Source organism: Lissotriton helveticus, chromosome 2_1 (assembly GCF_964261635.1).
Source record: "Lissotriton helveticus chromosome 2_1, aLisHel1.1, whole genome shotgun sequence".
In the NCBI taxonomy this organism is placed as follows: Eukaryota; Metazoa; Chordata; class Amphibia; order Caudata; family Salamandridae; genus Lissotriton; species Lissotriton helveticus.
The window spans coordinates 249,257,072-249,272,387 of NC_136059.1; the positions used below are offsets into that span (position 1 = coordinate 249,257,072).

General features: G+C 44.1%; 1 protein-coding gene across 2 annotated transcripts in view; it reads right to left on the minus strand.

Moving 5' to 3' along the window:
- Positions 1-15,316, minus strand: part of ST8SIA5 (ST8 alpha-N-acetyl-neuraminide alpha-2,8-sialyltransferase 5) — a 317,773-nt gene that overhangs the window by 87,199 nt on the left and 215,258 nt on the right. For both annotated transcript variants that reach the window (XM_078674767.1, XM_078674765.1), the window contains one exon: positions 431-523. In XM_078674767.1, the coding sequence (XP_078530893.1) occupies positions 431-523 (93 nt within the window). The remainder of the gene's footprint in view (positions 1-430; positions 524-15,316) is intronic.

Genomic DNA, 15,316 nt, shown 5'->3' on the forward strand with positions numbered 1-15,316 from the left:
AAGTTTCAGGACTCTGTCCATCATCTCCTTGTGTTTGCGTTGTTGTTCATACCCAAGTAGGGTACTCCACTGCCCTCCCTAGTTCACTAGTGCAAGGTTTGTGCTAATATCTCAGGAAAATAAGTTATATTTGACTTTGAGTGTGCGAAAAAACATGGTGGTTAAACATTTTGACATTGCAAGGAGTTTTTTGTATCACAGATTGTAAACAAATTCTTACAACAATATATTTTAAAAGGTAGATACAGGCTAATGCGTATAGTGTATTACATCTTGGTACATCCAATGCCTCGATGCACCTCCTATTTGTATTATTATCCCAACATATTGACAATACGCCGCATCCGGATATCAATTTGAATTTGCTTACAAATACTTTCTCTTGTACTTTAATATATTCATAATGTCTGGAAGGTTTAATTTTACTTACATTGACAATACTCTGACACCCATGATGTCTCTCCTTAATTCCAGACATTTTGTAGAGTTGAACTCAAAGGGCCCTTCATAAAAGTCGAAGTACCTGAGAATGGCAAGTCGAAACATTAAGGCTTGATACATGGTCAAAAGTTTCAAGAGCAAAATTGACAAATTATTCCCAGCAAAATATAAAGCTCTGGTAGAACTTGCAAACAGGTGAACACCCCACGTTCTTACTACAGCTGAAGTAAAGGTATCAAATTAAAAATTCGAGCCACAAAGGCGTAATCCTTGTTTAGAGAAACAAAAATAATACATTTACAGCAAAAACATATATTTTAATTTTTTAATATATGGTTTTTACAGATGTTACAACTTATGCCCGTATGGAGAATATACAATTTGGAATGTGTAGCTAGAAGAAAAGTACAAATACCTCCAAAGTTCCTCATATAAGCAGAAAAAATGTATAAAAGAAAAATAAAGCAATTCATTAACATTTTGAGCCCCATATTTATCATTTTTTCCACACAGCGCAATGCAGCAAGCCACCTTGCTGTGCTGCGCTGCATGAAAGGGAAAGGGCAGGAATGCGCTGTATTTAACATTATGCGCGGAATTCCTGTCCTTTCCTAGTGCTGGTGCATTATTGGCTACCTAGTGCCAATGCAGGCACTCTTGTGTCATGGTGCAAGCATGCCTGCGATGTAGGTAGGATTGTTTTTGCGTTTCCTCTCAAGAAAATAGCCAGAAAAATTAAAGTAACCCCCACTTTGAAATGAAAGCTCTAATGTCATAAAGCAAGTGACTCAATCCCTCCCTAGAAGAGCTCCCCTCTCTCTACCATCCAGGCATCTATCCATTCACCATTTCACCCTTCCATCCACCCACTGATATCCACCATTTCACCTTTACATTCTTACATTCATTACTTTTTCGTGCATCATTAAACCTTTCCCCATTCCATCAGTCCATTAACTTTGCCATCCACCCATCCACTCTGCCATCCATTCATCCATCCATTCACTCTGCCATTCATACATCCACCCTGTCATCTATTCATCATCCTTCTATCCACTCTGCCATCCTGTGGTAAATAAATAATTAAATACCGGTTCTATTTTTCGGAATAATCAATAAACAGGTAGCTCAATAAATAAGAGTCAGGATTCGAGGTATCTTGAGTTTTGCAGGTTTAATAAAGCATAAGGGACAGGAACAGGACCACCTGCACGGGAATAGGATGGCAGCTGCCGGGGGCAGGGTCTGGAAAAGGGATAGCTTTAATAACAGTGCACAACATATATATACTAAAACAATTACATTGCATTCAATACAGTAGGCGTAGCAGTAGGCGGAGTTTGTAGCAGTCGCGAAAGATAAGGCATAAAGTGGGTGTAACAAGAGGTGTGTACAGGGCGTATACATAGACATGTGATGCAAACGTAACAGAATATGTCATAAACGGGGCGGAAACATGGAGGGGGCTACCTGAGCAGCTGGGACCTCTAACCTAGTGGTGCGCGTAAACTGGCAATGACGTGTTACCAGGGAGAACTGGGGGCTATGACTTCTGCACTAGAAGAGGAGACGAAAGTCTGGAGGGTCAGAGCGACATGTACCTAGGCATATCTAGTATCTGGTGTTTATAGTACATGTTGATAGAATCCAAAAGTTATCAGGGTAAAGGCTAACAGACACTAAGACTGGTGCATGCATTATTCTAAATGTATTGCACGTGCGAGGAATATTCTATGAATATGAATACAGTATTTCTCTTACATGGAGACATAAAGGCTAGACCATGACGGAAACTATTGATGCGATTCAGTAGCTTAGGAATGCAGAGAAGGAGGGCTGGACTGATAACTAGAAACATAACATACTCTTGGCAGACTGGGAGGCAGAGCCAGGCCTAGCCGGGCACTGCGAGGCATGAAAGTAAGTGAAGGGTCAGGGATACAGGTGGGGGCTGTATCGCTCCTCGGAGAGTTCAGGAAACAGGAGCTGAATCTGAGTCCGGGCCCTTTTGAGGCCTAGAAACGGGGACAATTCAATGAATTAACGTGCACACTGTAAAACGTGGCAACGTAGCTTTACATAGGCCTGATATTCGTTATATTTACGAAAACTGGAAACTGGCATACTAGAGATGGACACAACTGTAATTGCGTCTTTAATCGATCAGAGGGGAATACATGCATATCGATCATGCACATATAACATAAGATGGGGAACACGTAGGCACATATGACATGGCAAAATTTACTTTTCCACATTCCCTCCTTGTGCCCTACGTTTCCATCAGGAAACATCAATATTCATGATACCATCTATCATTTCATACAGTATCATTTGTTCGTCTCGAATTGTCTTGGAACGGGACTTAGGACTAGGAATACAAGGGGTAGCACAAATGCCGCAAATCGCAGGGCCACATTGTATACAGAGGCAGCAACTGAATAGGATCATTACTGCAATACCTAGAAATGACAATACTTTCCATCCCCAGGCAGATATGATACTCCAGAGCCAACCGGACCATGTCCAGGTGCCTGGATTCTGGTGTAACTGATGGGCAATTTTATGAAGTCTGGTTATAGCTGAATAAACAGACGGCGCGTTATTAGGAATGAAAATGCAGCAACTAGATCCGATGACTCTACATGCTCCTCCTCTATCGGCCAGTATGACGTCAAGAACGAGACGATTTTGGAGCACGACAAATCTCATAGCAGATTGCTCTTCGGTTAAATTACCTAGAGCAGAAGTAGTCTCATTCACTACTGCTTCAAGGGTTCTGGTTAACCTACGTATTAACTTACTATTCTGGACAGGGCCTATAAAAAAGAAGAAACCTTTATTAAAATCTTGATACTGTTCTAGAGTAGTTTCAGTTTGATCGACAATTGGGGACTCAATCTCCCTTCTATGTCTGATGTGTACTAGATGTGTGTTTCTATGATAATCAGATGGGGCTAGAAAAACTGGTGGCAGTAGGAAGGCAATGTAACATGTTCCATCCCAATCGAGGGGCAGACGAACATATGCGGTCTGACCACAAACAAAATAAGAATGACGTGATGCTTTGAAAATAGATTTCCCACTGTCACTATACTTGACAGTAGTAGTACAATCACTATGTCCTACATGTGCGGAACCATTCTTTCTGACACATATTTCGCCTTTGACTGGTAGTACTGAAATAGCAGGTAAGTCTGGAGTAGTATCGGATTGAACATTCAGGACCATAAAATTCGAGGAATAATTACCTAAATCATAAACTTCATTTTCTAGATCTAACCCTGTTCTATGGGTGAGACCTTGCTTGTCTGGGAAACATGTACTATTCAGAAGGGACATATCAGTTGAGGATGACGTTAACGTGGACCATGCTCCACATGAACCATTATGTGAAAACGGATAAGGAAAGAGTGGCAGAACTCCCTTCGGTGTCTGGAAAGGGGGGAGTCGACCACACACCCAACAATTAGTGGCATTGCTGGTCTGGTGTGAATAGTGTAACATTCTGATAAATGTATTATTTCGCATAGCAAGACGATAGGATAGCTCGTGAGGAGGCAGATCACTAAATGTGTGCTCCACTGTAGCATTAGAAAACATATTTACATGAGAAATTGGAAAACATAAATGTAATGCATAACTTGTGCAGGTAACCATTAAACTCAAAAATAGAAGAAAACTTAGAACAATGATACATTTGATAGAGTTTTGACTAACTCTCTCACTATGGGGGTCTATCTCATACATGTCAGAAACCTGTCTAACCGTTTCACCCGAGGGGGACTTAGACAATTAAACTGGCTGACTTATTTTACTAGACCTGAGTTTCTTTTTATACTCCTGCTGCGGAGTTTCCTCTAACAGGGGAGGCTTGAGTTCAGTGTCAATTTTTAGGCAGTCTTTCGGAAAAAGGTAGTCCTTTGAAATGTTCTTGGCAAATGTTTTTATACGTAATCCATGGAATTTCTTGATATGGGACATATGTACCCAGCCTTTGCGGCCCTCCAACTTGGCCGCGGTCCTTGTGGTAAGTAAGACTAGGCGTGGCTCCCTCCAGCGGGGCTCCAGCGGACTTGAACGATCAAAATTCCTGACCAATACGAGGTCGCCTGGAATGACCTCATGCGGTTTCACTTCAGTATTGTCTGGAAATGCAGCGGCAACCTGTGAACGACAAGAGTGTAGGGCAGACATCAAGGAAGCTAGGTAATCTGTCAACATATTGCTGGAAACATCTGTAATAATGCGGGGTCTAGGTGTACCCCACATGTTTGGGGGGCGGCCGAATACGACCTCATAAGGGGACAGACCTGATCTGGAATGTGCGACCATTCTCATGTAGAATAAAGCAACTGGCAGGGCAACTAGCCAGTCTACACCTTTCTCTTTACATGTCTTAGCAATACGGATTTTCAGGGTTTGATTATGTCTCTCTACGAGACCGGCTGCTTCAGGATGGCGCACACAATGGAACTTCCACTGGTACCCTAACAGAAGGGAAACATGTTTCATTAACTCGGATGAGAATGGCTGGCCGTTATCAGAATACACGACCCTAGGGAGTCCATAACGGGGAAAAAATTCACGAACCAACTGCTTGGCAGTGGTCGCTGCTGTGTAATCTGGAACTGGATATGCTTCTGTCCACCTGGACAAAGCGCATACAACTACAAGGACATACTTGAAACCTCGGCATCGCTCCATCTGAATATAATCCATCTGGAGGACTTCAAAAGGGTGGTCAGGAGGTTGGAATCCACCTTGTTCCACCGGGACACTTTTACCTGGATTGAACTGGCAACATATCATACAGGTACGGACTTTCTGCTTGGCTGCAGCTCGTAAATGCTTGTTGAACCAAAGGTTCTGAATACTGTCTAACATGGCTTTTTCTCCTAGGTGTGCTGGACTATGTGCGGTATTAATAATGACTTGAACCATAGAGTCGGGGAGAAACCATGTGGCTTTTCCCTTCGTCACCCATCCCTGATCTGTCTGGACCCCTCCTTGTTCGGACCATTTCTTGATTTCTTCAGGAGTAGCATGTAACTGTATGTCTATGACATCTTGTGTAGGGTCCTTAACTGTCATACAGGTAGTCTGTTCTGGAGTGGATGTCTGTGTCTTGTTAACTGGAATGTCTGGTGTCTGAGCTGTAAGCTTGGCTGTTCGATCTGCTAGATCGTTACCTTGGGAAATGATGTCAGTAACTTTCGTATGTGCCTTGCACTTCATGATAGCGATAGCTGTCGGTAAATGTATTGCATCTAACAGAGCTTGAATGAGGAGACCATGCTGAATCTTGGTTCCATGAGAAGTCATGAAACCTCTCTCCTGCCAGAGTACTCCGAAGTCGTGTACAACTCCGAATGCGTAACGTGAATCTGTATATATGTTTACTTTCAGGTTCTTGGCACGTATGCAGGCTTGGGTCAGAGCAACTAGCTCTGCTGCTTGAGCAGACAGGATGTCAATACGGTGTGTCTCTATAACTTCAGTTTCAGTAGTCACTGCATACGCGGCTACTAGTTCTCCTGTACTTGTTCTCATACATGAACCATCCACATAAAGTGTCAGGTCGGGATCTGGTAATGCAATATCTGTCAAATCTTGTCTTGGCTTTGTCATGGTGTTAACAACTTCCACACAGTCATGTGTGGCAGGATTGGAAGTAACTGACGGTAACAGTGTAGCGGGATTCAGAACGTTGCAGCGTCTGATTTCTATGTGTGGCTGGAACAGTGTCAGTTCATAACCTGTTAAACGTGCAATAGTCAAGTGCTGGGTCTGTGTTCGGTTTAAAAGAACTTCCACGGAGTGTGGAACTTGTACTGTCAGGGAGTGTCCTAACACTATGGAATCACTTTGTCTGATAGCTAGAGCTGTGGCTGCAACTGACTTGAGGCACGCAGGCAGAGCCTGGGCTACTGGATCTAATGTGCTCGAAAAATAAGCACAAGGCTTGTATTGTCCTGCTTGATCTTGTGTGAGAACAGATAATGCTGTACCTTCACGTTCTGTGACAAAAAGTGTAAAAGGCTTACTGTAGTTCGGTGTAGCTAGAACAGGAGCTTGGCATAAGGCTTTCTTTAATTCATTAAAAGCAAGTGTATGTTCGGATGTCCAAGAGAGGACAGTCGATACGGCTGCCTCCTGTGTCGTTAACTGTATCAGTGGCTTGGCTAGATATGCATACTGAGGAATCCATTGTCTGCAATAGGAAGTGAGGCCGATAAAAGCTCGTACCTCCTTCTGGGTCTTGGGCTGAGGAAGACTCGCTATTAACTGGATACGGTCAGGTGTCAACTGCCTACCCCTCTTGGACAGTAAGTGTCCTAAGTAGACCACTTGCTGGACACAGAACTGGAGCTTCGAAGGGGACACCTTGTGCCCCATCTCGGCTAGGAAATACAGAACTGTAAGTGACGCACGCTCGCAGTCACGTTCAGAACGGGCTGTGATCAGTAGATCATCGACATACTGGAGCAGGGCAGTGTCAGTTGGCATGTGAATATTGTCTAGTTGTCTCTTAAGTGCTTGACTGTAAATACTAGGACTTTCTGTGAAACCTTGAGGAGCTTGTGTGAATTTATAGCTCCTTCCATTTAAACAGAATCCGAAAAGGTACTGGCTGTCTGGATGAATGGGGACACTGAAAAATGCGTTCTTGAGGTCTATAACTGTGAAGAACGTAGCTTCAGAATCAATGGCTGTCAATAGGGAAGAAATATCTGGAACTACTGGGTACTGGGGAATGATACATTTATTAAGTTCTCGAAGGTCAATCACTAATCGATATACTGGAGGTGCATTTGGATCCGTACGTTTCATGACTGGAATGATAGGAGAATTACATACATTGGAGTCAGTTTCTACAACCACTCCTTGAACAATGAGCTCGTCAATAATTTTGGATAAGGCTGCTACAGCCTCAGGTGGCAATTTGTACTGTCTGATTCGTGGCAGGACAACACCTTGTTTCAGAGTCACACGATGGGGTGTGATTTGCATACAACCAACATCAGTTGGACCTTGTGCCCATAGATGCTGGGGGACATTCAGTAATCTTGGATCAAAATCACGTAATACATAATGACCTTTATAGTCCCTTAAAAACAAACGAACTCCCTCTGGGGAGCAACAAATTACTGCACCTAATTCTTTTAATGTCTTGATGCCTAACAAATTTTCTGGACATGACTTTGTAAGTAACAAATCAGTAGTTCGGGACAATGGACCTACTTCTAGAGAAACTGGTTTCGAAATCTCGTTAACAATTGGCTTTCCTGAAAATCCAAGGGAAACATTTCTTGAGCCTGAGAGCGGAGCCCCTGGAACCTCGTCATGACTGATAGTAGTCCTACTTGCCCCTGTATCAATCAGAAACTTTCTGTCTTTCCCTAATACTTGACTGTGAACATAGGGACCCTCTTGATCTACAGGTATCTCGATGAGAGGCAAGCCTACCTCCCTCTCTAGGCTGTTTCATGAATACTGCTGGTACTCTGGATACTCGGACTGTGCGTACTGGTACATCTGTTGTGTAACATGCTGTGTTGCAGCTATAGGCTGCGGTACTGTAACTGTCTGTTGTGCATTCTGTGGTGACTGAGAAGTCTGTGTAACTTGTTCTTGTCTAGGCGGACGTGGTCTTTCTTTAGTCTTACCAGTAGCTATGTTGTGTTTCAGAACTGCACACTCGTTTATAAAATGACCTGGCTGTTTACAATAATTGCAGGTCCCTTTAACGGGAACTGCAGTATGACTGGCTTGATTCGGACCCCTCTTCTGACTGTCTTGGGGAACAGATTGTGCAACTAATACTTTCATTTTCGTATCTTTCATACGTTTCCTTTCGTGTTCTTGCTCTTCTCTGATTCTATTCTGGTGATACTGGAGCATTTGAAGCATTTGTGACGGAGTATTAGCTTGCCAGGTACTTTCGACTTTCAAAACTCGATTTTTGACTTGTGGGCTTGAATTCTCGACTAGTTTAGTAACAAAAAGATGAGGGTATGACTCGCTACTTGTCTTCAGACCACTATTAATAATAAAACATTTCTCGAATCTAGAATAAAAATCACTAGTATCTTCGTCTGGTTTCTGTTTACAGGCTGAGATGGCATCCCAGTCTTCCTTTTTCGTGGCTAGTAATCTTGGCAAAACTTGTATCAATAACTCAGGTAATTCTTTACATTTATCTCCAAGACCGGTACCTGGTACACGTGCATTATCTTCAGCTTCTAGAGCTGTCCAATCTATCTTTTTCTCTCCCACCTCCCATTCTTTTTCCTTGAGTTTTTCATATATGCCCGCAGGCAACAGGACCTTTAACATTTTAATGATATCTGGATACGTGTATTCTCCCATACGGAGCATGTCTTTTAATTCACGGTGGAACCCTGCTGGATCTTTGTCGTGACAGGGAATTAACTTCTTCATCTCTAAGAGTTCCATCTTGGTAATCGGGGTGTAAACAAATACTCGTTCTAGATCGCCACCCGTTCCTCTAACTGGGTGGACTTCTCGTAACGGATGCTGTCTGTCTATATAGAATGGTTTACTGTCTGGAGGTGAGACGCGAACAAAATGCGGATTCAGAAACGTTCTATATTTGTGGCGCTGTTCTAGAATGACACTAATTAAATCTGTACCTAAACCTCTCCATCTATATTGGAGTAACTCGTTCAGAACATCATGTAACGGACCTGGATCAGAGTGTTGACCCTCATACAGAGTGATGAGGTGCTGGATCATATACATACCCACCAGTCGCTGCTCGGCTGGGGATAGTTTCAGAAACATTTGTGCCACTATTTCGTCTGGAAAAGTGGTAGAATCAGTAGTCCATCGGACTGCTGATCGGGCTAGTTCTTGTTCATGCATAGTACTAAGTTCACTATAACCTATTCGTGATTTCAGGATTTTATCGGTAGCTTGGAATACTTGTTCGAGGGAACACTGTTCTGGTACTGGAGAAGGAACAGTTTTCTTGTAGTCTAGACGTGAATGTCGGTCGGGAAGTCTAGTTCTACCTACATACGCTATTCTGGAAGGATTCTCGTCGTCTACCTCTTCAGTAGAAGAGTCATTTTCTTTCTCGGTTGCTTGTGTTGCTTCTCGTTTCTTGTGTAACTTTATTATTTCTTTACGGATTTTCTTGTACATACTCTCTATACTGTTCTGTGTCTTGTGTCTTCCCTCGGCTATATGATCACTCCACTTTGTCAGAATTTTCATTTCTTCTGGATCTTTTCCTGGATAATCTTGTTCTCTTATTAAACAGTTAATTAGAAACTTTAAAATCATGAGCTGAATTTCGACTTTTCTTTGGACCATGGTGTCGCCAATACTTTCTGGATCTCTTCCTGTACGGATGAAATGATATATTCTGTCTAGATAACTTTTCATATTCGGCAGGGTGTCCAAATACTCGGTCACCCTTCTTACCCGCAATGAATACAAGACCATATCATCATCGCCTGGGACTGGATCATAACGGCATTCTGTAAGGGCTCGCTTGATATCTGCAACTGACTGAAATTTGGGCGAGCGCTGTAACGCTCGTTCATGTAACTCGAGTAACGTTAGACGTTTGTGTTGAGGCGGGGTACAAGGAGAACCTCCCCCCGCGGCTCCTAGACTGGAATCGTCGGTGTGTACTGTACGGGCTGGGAGAGTGACTGATGTAGCGGGTACTTGTACTGTAGGCTGGACCGGGGGTACCGTAACAGGTGCTGTAACGGGTGCCCCGGTGGCTAGAGGAACAGGAATTACATTATTTACAGGAGCTGGCGGAACAGAATTTGCATACTCTGGAACTGTGTCGTCCAAATAGGACGAGAGAAAAATATCAGCTGCGGTCGGTTTATGACGTAGCTTGGTCGGAACTAATGGTGGCGGGAAATTACTGGATGCCTCCGGGGTTGCCTTTGGCAAACCCTCGGCAAGAAGAGGGTACATACCCTTAATAAGGGCATTCCTCTGTCTGTCTGACTGTTCGGTTTTAACTCGTTCACCTACTTCGATTAATTCTTTTTCTTGGGCTCTTTCTGAGGATTCTCTACTTAATTCTGCTTTTCTGATTTCTTTTTCGGTTCTTTTATGAGATTCCTTGCGCCATAACTCGATGGCATCTTTCTGGGACTGTCTGGATTTCTTTTTCCATAATGCTTCTTCTACTCGCATGATGCACTCGGCATCCCATGTACCTGATACAGGCCATCTATATTTCTCTTCTAGATCTTTAGTATACTCGACCCATAAGTCTAGATATAATATGGCACTTATGCCATGCTTATGATACATAAAATGACCTGGACTGTCCCTAGGCGGGACAGGAACTGCTTCTTCGAGCAGACCTTTTCTGGTTTTTAACTGACGTAACTTCGAGAACAGAGGCATGACTTAGACTGGAATCTGGACACAAATACAATACACGATAAACACAATAATAACTTGAAAACAAATCACTCATACCACAACATTGAAAACACATGAAATAACATTTAAAATAACAGTTCGGACAGAATACTACCTGGAATACTGAAAACAGAAACACATGAATTTCTCGAGAACAGAACAGAACTTACTGGAATGACTAGATGCACTGCTAAAACAGTACGAAACTTACCGGTCTCATAAAGAGACACGTCAGGACCCGCATCCACCTAGGTGGACACTTCGTGTTGGATCTGTGTACCCAAACCCACGGACCAGAGACAAATTAATTGACCATGTCTAGATACTACCCCAGCAACGGTACTCACCGGGCAGCAAGAACGGAAGGCCTCGGACTGGACTGGACTGCTACGACGACGGACGGACGAACTTCGGACTTCAGTTACAGGTGGGCCTCCGGATACCTCGGACCTTGGACTCTCGGCTTGGGCTCTGGTCGGGACTCGCCACGTTCCTCCACCGCCTCGTCTGGACGCTGGACCGCAACCTCCGTCTCCTCCGTGGGCCTGAGGGATACTTGAAGCAGAAATATCTGCACGTGGCCGGTATGGTTCCGTCACGGCTGCAGAGGATCAGAGGGCCTGCGTGGCTTCTCCGGCGCGTGGGGAAAGGGCAAGTCCCTATTCGGGCGCCATTATGTGGTAAATAAATAATTAAATACCGGTTCTATTTTTCAGAATAATCAATAAACAGGTAGCTCAATAAATAAGAGTCAGGATTGGAGGTATCTTGAGTTTTGCAGGTTTAATAAAGCATAAGGGACAGGAACAGGACCACCTGCACGGGAATAGGATGGCAGCTGCCGGGGGCAGGGTCTGGAAAAGGGATAGCTTTAATAACAGTGCACAACATATATATACTAAAACAATTACATTGCATTCAATACAGTAGGCGTAGCAGTAGGCGGAGTTTGTAGCAGTCGCGAAAGATAAGGCATAAAGTGGGTGTAACAAGAGGTGTGTACAGGGCGTATACATAGACATGTGATGCAAACGTAACAGAATATGTCATAAACGGGGCGGAAACATGGAGGGGGCTACCTGAGCAGCTGGGACCTCTAACCTAGTGGTGCGCGTAAACTGGCAATGACGTGTTACCAGGGAGAACTGGGGGCTATGACTTCTGCACTAGAAGAGGAGACGAAAGTCTGGAGGGTCAGAGCGACATGTACCTAGGCATATCTAGTATCTGGTGTTTATAGTACATGTTGATAGAATCCAAAAGTTATCAGGGTAAAGGCTAACAGACACTAAGACTGGTGCATGCATTATTCTAAATGTATTGCACGTGCGAGGAATATTCTATGAATATGAATACAGTATTTCTCTTACATGGAGACATAAAGGCTAGACCATGACGGAAACTATTGATGCGATTCAGTAGCTTAGGAATGCAGAGAAGGAGGGCTGGACTGATAACTAGAAACATAACATACTCTTGGCAGACTGGGAGGCAGAGCCAGGCCTAGCCGGGCACTGCGAGGCATGAAAGTAAGTGAAGGGTCAGGGATACAGGTGGGGGCTGTATCGCTCCTCGGAGAGTTCAGGAAACAGGAGCTGAATCTGAGTCCGGGCCCTTTTGAGGCCTAGAACGGGGACAATTCAATGAATTAACGTGCACACTGTAAAACGTGGCAACGTAGCTTTACACAGGCCTGATATTCGTTATATTTACGAAAACTGGAAACTGGCATACTAGAGATGGACACAACTGTAATTGCGTCTTTAATCGATCAGAGGGGAATACATGCATATCGATCATGCACATATAACATAAGATGGGGAACACGTAGGCACATATGACATGGCAAAATTTACTTTTCCACAATCCAGCCATCCTTCCATGCACTCTACCATCCATCCATCCACTCTGCCATCCTCTCACTAATCCATCCACTCTGCCATCCATTCATCCATCCATCCATCTATTCACTCTGCCATTCATCCATCCACCCTGTCATCTATCCATCCACCCTGCCATTAATCCATCATCCTTCTATCCACTCTATCATCCAGTCATCTTTCAATGCACTCTACCATCCAACCATTCACTCTGCCATCCTCTCACTCATCCATCCACTCTGCCATCCATTCGCTCATCCTTTCACCCACTTATCCATCATCCATCCATCCATTCCTTCACTCACATGTCCATCCATCCACCCATCCATCTGTCTAACCACCTATCCATTCACTCATTCACCCATCTACCCACACATCCATCCACTCACTCATTTATCCACCCACTTATTCATGCATCCATCCATCCTTTCATCCTTCCCTTCACCCGTCCTTCTAATCAATAATCCTTCCTTCTGTCCCTTTTCTATTTAGCCATCTCTTGTTTCCTTGCTCCCGCTTGCTATTGATGCTGTATTCCTTCACAGTGTTATTTATGAGATTTTTCCTGCGAAGGTGTACACAGAAGAGGCTCCTTAAGGGCCCCACCCCCGCCATAGCTGCCAAAGCAGGGGGGGTGGGGTGGGGGGGTTCAGGATGCTCTTGCGTCCTCTTTCTACATGTGCTGCATTAGGGAAAAACTAGGAGAAATTAAGATATTTCTCCTTGTTGCTCCTCACCTGGGGAGGCGTAGCATTTTGACGCAATCCCAGGTCTACCACTGATGGTAAATCTGGGCAGGCAACCAAATCCATGGTGGGGTGCGTTGTAACACCCACGCCCCACCCATGGAACACTCCCCCCCCAGTATTTTCTATGGGAAGATATATTTTCTATTCAGTTTTGTGACCTGCTTATAAATTCTGTAATAGAAGGAGTTAAAAAGGCTCAAACATAAATTTGAATTCATATTCCAAATTTCATAGTTAAGCAAGGCCAACAAATACAGCCTAGGGGCATCGACTGCTATTCACCAAAAAGTCAGGGATAGCGGAAGTGACGTCATGCGCTGCTTAACCAACTAAAACATCTTAGAGATGGACCCTGTGACCCTCCTAAGCCACTCGCAAAGTCCCAAAAACTGTAAGCCCACAGCAGGAGTAACGAAAATTATTCCCTTAGAGCTATGCTTGTTTCCAATCCATGCCCTTGCCTCTTGATCCCCGAAACCAGTGGTAGCAAGACAGCGTCAGTGGTAGCCAATAACTGACCCTCTGGTGCGGCCATAATTGTAACAGGAAGAAGGAAACTATCAGGCACATGCATCAATCATTTTTGCGAGGGCAAATGGTGAGATTTGCAAAAAATTGGCCGTATGCGCCCGGAAAAAGGGCATTTTCGATGCATCAAGGTACTCGCAATTTGAGAATTCGCAATTATTTGCGATTTTTCAAATTGCAATTAAGAAATCGCAATTTGCGATTCCTTAAATGCAATGCAAGAACCACTTTAGAATAGTGATTTCGCTAATAGGGGGCGCAAATTACCATGAAGCTGAACTTGATGGTACTTTGCAAAATACTTTGAAAAATGCATGCAACATGGGTGCACATCAGTATTTCAGGGGTGCACCAGGGTGTCATTTTGACACCCTTGCACCCTTGAAATTGCATACGCAATTTGCGGGGAACCTATTGGTACTCGCAAATTGCGCATGCAATCTCCCATTCATTCCTATGGGCCTTTTGGCCCATAGGAATGAATGGGGAGCCATTCCTTAATTGCGACTTGCAATTTGCGAGTTGCAATTAAGGAATTTGTAGGAATCGCTATTTTTTCTGCGATTCCTATATGCATAGACATTTGCACTTCCTTATTAGCGAATCCTTATTTTTCGCTAATAAGGAATCGCAAATGGCATGTTTGATGCATGGCCAGTTAATGCTGAAGTGTGCACGACCAAGTGATGTTGGCTGAAAGGCGGCGCCGACTGAAAGCCACCCTCATGACGGCTAAACACCAAACCATGTGACAAGCTGGTTGAGCACATTTCACGCGACAGTTACAATTAGACGACATATTCGAGACATTGACTCACGGTGCCCCTAACTAGAATAACCTTTCAGCGACCGCGCTCTTGCACAGACCTTCCTGAGTGAGCTCTCTGCGCCCTCTCTAAACGAGTGAGTGCAGCTCAGATGTCGGACACCTGATTAGCTGACAGAAAGGCCTGTTGCTCTCCATCAGAGGGCAGGGCAGGGAGCCACTTGGAAGCCGGGCAGTAGGAAGGATACATATGCAGTTCCCATCACCGCTGCTTTCGACGACACTTCCTGTTTACCAAACAGCAGGGCCAAACATGGAGGGCCAGGGGGTGCTGACACAGGCACTTAAATAGACCTGTACCCGAGCGGGACAGGAAAGAAACAGAAGCTGAGATGGAAGCGCGAGGTGCCAAATACTGCAGCAATGCGAGGAATGTCCAGACTGCAGAAACCATAATCCACACAGTCTGTAATATTTCATGGGGTTATGAGGAGGGCATTAAGAGGGAACAAACGCCTGAGCTTTTT